Below are 7,456 nucleotides of genomic sequence, written 5' to 3' on the forward strand. Positions count from 1 at the left end.
ATAAGACAGCCTATATTATATTGATTCATGATGTTTTCCTTATTCTCGCTGATGAAGGCCACAGGAGTGGCAGAAATATCCGAGTTTATAATAAATCAGTGTTCTTAAAGTCTACTACTCAAGTTGTTTCATTATTTTCTATATATATATATACATATATATATATATATATATATATATATATATATATATATATATGCTATGTATAATCGTGTGTGTGGTCATCACCTAAAATGCATGCATGAGAAACGATCTGTATCTTGACTTGATATAACATAAGCAATGTGCAGGGAAGTACTGTTGCGTTTTTTACTTATACATATTTATATTTTACACACACACACACACACACACAGAATAAACTATCTTTAACAACTAGTATATCTGTGTACTCTAGAGCCTACATAGCTAGGTTTTCCGTATTTTTCCACGTGCACAAACCCCCAAACATAAACATTCTATAAAACTTTTTAGACCTTCTATAGAGACTAATCAATTTCTACAGAAATTAGTATTTCCTATAAAATTGTTTTATAGAGGAACTAGTTTCTATAGAATTCCAGTATAGAATGACCAGTATATTCCTATTAATATGTTTTACATCTTGCATATTCTATAGAAATTCTATAGAATATTCTATACAAATGATATGACAAGTTCTCTATAATAAAACTATAAAATGTCTATATTTATTCTATAAAAAAAAATTATAGTCCTTACCTGTATTTTTTTAATGTATTATAACAATTTTATAGGGATTATCTCTATAGGAACATATAAAATCTATATAGAGTATAACATATATGAAATTTCAATATAATTTTATTTATTTATAGTATATTCTGTAGAACTGTATAATATTCTAAACGCAGTCTTTTTAAAAACTGTAACTTTTAATAGTCTATAGAAAATATATATAAACACTATCGAAACGTTTATAATTTGTAAAATTGTTTCTCTATAGAAAGTATATATAAAATGAATACGAACGCTATGGAAATGATTATCTGTATATGAAATATTAAAAATTATTTTGAAAATTATATTTATAAAAAAATTATGTATAGGTATATGAAATATTAAAAATTATTTTGAAAATTATATTTATAAAAAAATTATGTATAGAATATATATATATATATATATATATATATCTATGATACAATCTATTCAAACTCTATGAAAAATTTCTGGAACCGCTAATACATTGGTAGCCTTATGACAACTTTATGGGTGGGGGTGGGGGAGCAGGTCTGTAGTCCCCTAAACTTATCCCTCACCTATTCACTTAACAACAATGCTTTAAGATTGACAGCAAAATGTTATCAACAGCCTAACCTGTTTACTGTGATAGGCCACCTACCAACCAATTAATGTTAGTTTTGAATTGCTCAAATCGAATTGCACAGCTGATTGAATTGTCACTTCATGTAGAGCCAACGGAAGCTGTAGTATTTTGAATTTTTCTCTAGATTTCATGATGTTAGGCAGTTATAAACATACTCATTGGAAGTATTTTAGCAGTACTGTATTCACTATCAAGTGGTAAGAGTTGGTTTTGCTTTATTATTCAGTTAGTTTACTACTCTAGCAGACCGCTAGCCTCCTCTTAGGACTAGTAGTAGTGTAGATGAAGGCTTGAATGAAGAGGCCTGGCCTAGCCTAAGGCCTAGCTGTACCGGTAATACTAGCCTAGCCGCCGTACAGAGACAGACAGAACTGAGGTTCTCTGTTCTCTCTAGGCCATTTAGGATATAGGGCTAGGCCTAGAACCTGGCCCATTTGTTGGCCTGGCCAAGCTGTAAGTTAATTGTCCCATAGTCTAGCATGCCATAAGAAGAGTGGTAAATTGCATTTGGGACGTGTCCTCATTAATCTACGTCCATGATGCTTTAATAAAATAATTTGTTTAGGGTTAACCGGGGAGGGGGTGGTGTAAAGAATTGTATCATTGTTTGCAGAAAGTTAATGTATCAAATCTACGCCTATTTTATACTAACATAAGTGGTGATTTTATTTCAGGATACTCAAGTCTCAGTTACTACTGTAATTAAGTGAAAACTCAATCCGGTCAACTGAATCTTGTAGTTTAAACCATTAATGTTTGTTTAAAGACGTATCTGTGAATGAACAGAAAATTACCTGAAATTCTATAGTGCTTTAATAAAATAATCGGTTTACGGTTAACCGTGGTGGGAGGGGGGGGTGTAAAAAAAGAATTGTATCATTATTTGGAGAAAGTTAATGTAATCAAAAGGCCTATACTAACAACATAAATGGTGACTTTATTTCAGGATACTCAAGTCTCGGTAACTACTGTAAGTGAAAACTAAATCCAGTCAACTCAATCATTGTAGTAGGAAAGCATTAATGTTTGTTCGAAGACGTATCTGTGAAGGAACAGAAAATTACCTGACATTCTAAAGGTGAATATAATGTTTTGTTGATGTTTTATTTTTACTGTCCTGTACTATTAATTATTACAACATGCTATAGATGATGCTGTCGTTTACACGATACAGTTTAATCAAATTTAATGTGTATATATTACGCCTATATAGGCCTTAAGGGATATTGAAATTGTAATGTAGGCTAAGCTGGTTTGAAAACTAAAAAAAAATAATAATTTTCTTTTGATTAAAAAAGAAGTAACTGCTAGTCTGTCATTAGCTACATATATGTATATTACTCCTATTTTAATACAATAATAAAGGGATGTAATACATTTAATAGCGGTTTCTATAATATGCGCTCTATATACTGTATAAGTTTACCATTATTATTCTTTTTAAAGATTTTGTTTTGTTATATCTTTCAGCAAGAGTGAAACTCTGAGAAATGTTAGAACAAGTGACAGTGATTTAATATTTCAAACTAGATTTGTTGAACGGTATAATTCATACTAATTTAGCTTGGTACCATCGGACAAGAAAAGGCATGGTTATAGACAGTTGCTGTTGCAATATCACAAAAAATGCTGGTTTATGCACACCTGTAACACAAATGGTTCTTTAATGTTGGTTTATATAATAAACTCTTGTAATAGGACTACATTACGAAAAAAAAATGCTTATTTAAACCGGACTTTAAAAGCAAAGAACTGTAGAATAGCCTTAAATTTGAGGTACAGTATGTTCAGCAGTAAGACATTAGCAAAACGATAATATATGAAGGGGTATGCTAGTAAATGAGAACGTAGGGAAGTAATGTCCCTACCGTATGATGTTTGTTGGTGTTTTAAATTAAAGAAATTACTGTTTATATGAACTCATAGTGTATTTTGTAAGTCTGCAGAAGTTGATTAAAGCCATTGTTACCAATTGGAACTGGGACCATTGCAAACCAATTGGAATTGGGGCCAGTTAAAGTTGAAGACCAGTTGAATTATCCAAAAACACACAACACCGACATATTTTTTTTTCTAGAAAACACAGATTTTCTATATAAAATCATTCAATTTATATACACTTTTTATACAATTGTATAGAATTTCTATTCGCATATTTATTGTACTTTTATAGGTTTTTTCTATAAAATGTTTATAGATTTATAAGTGGTTTTTATAAAATTGTTTATAGATTTTCTATAGTTTTTTAAAGGTTTTTTTATATAAAATTTTCATAGACTTTCTATAGATTTTTAATAGAATTTTCATAGTTTTTTATATAAATTTTATAGATTTTTAAGTCTTTTAATATAGTTTTAATATATTTTTTATAGAGTTGTTATAAATTTGTTATAGTTTTATTTATTTTTAATAGATTTTTAATATGGTTTTAATAGATTTTTAATATAGTTTTAATATATATTTAATATAGTTTTAATAGATTTTTATATACATTTTATAGTGGGCTTCTATAGTTATTTCTATAGATTTTCTAAACAATTATGCTATAGACATTCTATTGTTTTTTTTTTTTTTATAGAATTCTATAGAATTTTTTTGTATGGGCCTCGAAGCCTCTGCTATCAACAAAAGCCAAATACTGTACTGTACATCATGACCTTAAACTCTTATATAGGGTGATGTATGCAAATTCAGGCTTCAGCGATGGACATCACTGTGATTGTGATTGGTGGTTTGAAATCAGCGATTTTGATTGGTGGTTTGATATCAGCGTAGTGGAATCTACATGTTAAATTTCAAAAACACTTTCACCCACCCTCTCTTCTACCAAATATATGAGGGTTGGATTTAGAAAGGGATATGGTAGTTGGTCTTGTCACTAAAAAACTCTCGAAGCCTCTTTTATCAACAAAAGCCAAAAAAAATACTGTACTGTACATCATGATCTTAAACTCTTATATAAAGTGATGTCTGTAAATTCAGGCTTCAGCGATGGACATCATTGTGATTGGTGGTTTCAAACCACTGTGTTGTGGCTAGCGCCATAGGAATCTACATGTTACTACATGTTAAATTTCAAAAAACCCTTTTACGACGTTTACCCACCCACCCTCTCTTTCTACCAAATATATGAGGCGTGGAGGCGGTATGCGTTATGAATATGAAATCAAATTTAATGTCAATGTGTGTAATTGTTCATAGCAAATATACTGTAACACTATTAAAAATACAACAACTACAGGTAATACATATCCATGTACATAGCTTAGTCTTTCCTTACTGTTATTCCAATGTTCACTAACCGCGAAGGCTCTATCAACTAAACACAAATACTGTACTGTACATGCCGAATGCCGATCTTAAACTCTTATATAGGGTGATGTATGCAAATTCAGGCCTCAGCGATGGACATCATTGTGATTGGTGGTTTGAAATCACTGTGCTGTGGCTAGCGTAGCGGAATTTACATGTCAAATTTCAAAAACCCTTTCACGACGTTCACCGACCCTCTCTTTCCACCAAATATATGAGGAGTGGAGTTAGAAGGGGGTATGGTAGTTGGTCCTGTCACTGAAAAAAAAAACCCCTCGAAGCCTCTGCTATCAACAAAAGCCAAATACTGTACATCATGATCTTAAACTCTTATATAGGGTGACGTCTGTAAATCAGGCTTCAGCGATGGACATCATTGTGATTGGTGGTTTGAAACCACTGTGCTGTGTCTAGCGTAGCAGAATCTACATGTTAAATTTCAAAAACACTTTCACGTCGTTCACCTACCCACCCACCCTCTTTCTACCAAATATATGAGGCGTGGAGGCGGTATGAGTAATGAATATGAAATCTAATTTTCTCTCAATGTGAGGTAATGTACAATGTCCGTGTACATTGCTAAGACTTTCCTTACTGTTATTCCAATGTTCAGTAACCGCGAAGGCTCTACTATCAACACAAGTACATGCCGATCTTAAACTCTTATATAGGGTGATGTATGCAAATTAAGGCTTCAGCTAGGGACATCATTGTGATTGGCTTGATAAGCATATCGCGTCTGTAAAAGCTTAGGAATTGTTCATTCCGCCAAAACCTATAGCGGAAGTAATATTTCCAAGTCTGCTGTGCAGCAAAGTAAATTTCAGCGGACTGATTTTGGCTTATGTGGACTACATTTGGCAAGTAATTATGAGGCAAAAATCAGTCCGCCGGACGGATTTTTGCCCCGGACCAAATTTTTCCTGACAGGACAATTACTGCATCAGCTCCAATGGAGACTATAGCTATGGACTACACTGTAGTAGAACCATCAAAAGACGGTTTCGAAAACATCTTGGTTCTGACTGACGTGTTTACGAAATATGCGTGGGCAATTCCGACTAGAGATCAGCATGCTATTACGATCGCTAAGGCCCTAGTGAAGTATGTCTTATGTCTTACTCCTTATGAATGTCCAATGCGCTTACACTCGGACCAAGGCAGAAACTTTGAGGCACAAGTTGTACGAGATCTGTGTAACCACTACGGCATTAAACGTATTCACACTACACCATACCACCCCACCCCTAAGGAAATGGGCAATGCGAGAGGTTCAAAAAGACCATTCACAACCTCTTGTCTACCCTTTCGGAGGAGGCCAAGCTGAAGTGGCCTGAATAACTTCCTAGCCTGGTGTTTTCATACAACAACACGTCACACTCCAGCACCGGAATTGAACCATTCTTCTTAATGTTCGGAAGAAACGCTCGTCCACATAGTTTGGTCTTAAGCGGGGAAGCCAGATCCACTAATGATGGAACTATAGCAACGTATGTCACTCAACACCAGTACAAGCTTAAGATGGCCCGCAGGATAGCGAGTAAACACTTAGCACAGATAGCCACTACTAGTGGAGAGTCTCAGAAGGTATTTGAGAAACCTCTCTGCGTGGGGCAGCATGTACTGATTAGTACGCGAGGATTCAAAGGACTATTGGGAGAGTGAGCCATATTTAGTAATAAAGCAACCGTTTGAGGACAGCCCAGTATATGTGGTACGCAACAAACTGGGAAAAGAGAAAGTGGTACACCGATGTGAATTGAAGCATTGCCCGTGGCTTTCAGACAGTGAAATATACCTTCTCTCGACGACTGATGACACTCCTTCATAAGATTCAAGCGAGGTTTTTGACTCCACCTGACTCCACAACCTGGTACGCATTCCAGCCAACACCATAGAGTAATGAATCTGTTCTATATGATGAGGTTAGTCATGACGTAGAGCCGGGATGCTCTGGGGAGATGAATATTAACGAACAATCTGACGGTGAACATCCCAGCTAACAATTTAACGTTAAAAAAACGTTATAAAAACGTATGAGTTTGGTTCAAAAAACGTTTTAGTAAAACGTTTCGAAAACGTAATTTTGTGGATTTTTGGAAGCGTTTAAATAACGTTTTAATGTAACGTTTTAAAAACGTTATTATAACGTAAACATAACCTTGGTTACATCGACTTTGTTCTTGTATCACGTTTTAAAACGTTTACAAAGGGTTTTTATTACGTTTGCAAAACGTTATAATATTACGTTTTAAAAACGTAATTATGTGAAGTTTTTAGAGCGTTTTAATAATGTTTCAATTTAACATTCAGAAACGTTATTATAACGTTATTTTGATGTTTTTAAACGTTTTTAAAACATTCTTAAAATGTGTTACAATACTAAGTCAATGTAACTAGAGTAAATTTTAACTCTAGTTACATTGACTTTGGTCTTGTAACACCTTTTAAGAATGCTTTAAAAAAGTTTAAAAACATCAAAATAATGGTAAAACTTTTGAGGTTGATCGGTGTTCTAAGACGTTTTCAAAACTTGAACAAAGGCTGTACACTGAACCGTGGATATCCTTAGGTCGGCCTCTGGTCTCATGTAGGATTCAAACTACATCGTGTTAACTTTGATGCTCTGGGACAAAAGTGGTCAACAATACTAAATTACTTACAAGTATGTAGCGTTATGTGTTTATCCTTTAATGTTTAATGCGTCCTGTACTGTACTTAATTATACTGTAAATTAGCAAAAGCCCCATTTCAATATAGGACAAAAGGATATACAATAATCAATATCCAAAAAAA

The 7,456-nt window shown here is 33.5% G+C and overlaps 1 protein-coding gene and 1 long non-coding RNA gene across 2 annotated transcripts; both read left to right on the plus strand.

Moving 5' to 3' along the window:
* The first annotated feature begins 1,417 nt into the window (after positions 1-1,417).
* Positions 1,418-3,183, plus strand: LOC117104132. Its single transcript, XR_004444701.1, has 3 exons — positions 1,418-1,545; positions 2,295-2,426; positions 2,819-3,183. It is a non-coding gene; the product is annotated as an uncharacterized LOC117104132 (long non-coding RNA).
* Positions 3,184-5,612: 2,429 nt separating this feature from the next.
* LOC117104133 lies at positions 5,613-5,987 on the plus strand. Its single transcript, XM_033244819.1, has one exon. It carries the CDS (start codon positions 5,613-5,615, stop codon positions 5,985-5,987), a length of 375 nt encoding a protein of 124 aa, XP_033100710.1.
* The last annotated feature ends 1,469 nt before the right edge of the window (positions 5,988-7,456 follow it).

This window comes from Anneissia japonica, unplaced genomic scaffold (genome assembly GCF_011630105.1).
Source record: "Anneissia japonica isolate Jap-2015-1 unplaced genomic scaffold, ASM1163010v1 scaffold288098_len66028_cov103, whole genome shotgun sequence".
Lineage (NCBI taxonomy): Eukaryota > Metazoa > Echinodermata > Crinoidea > Comatulida > Comatulidae > Anneissia > Anneissia japonica.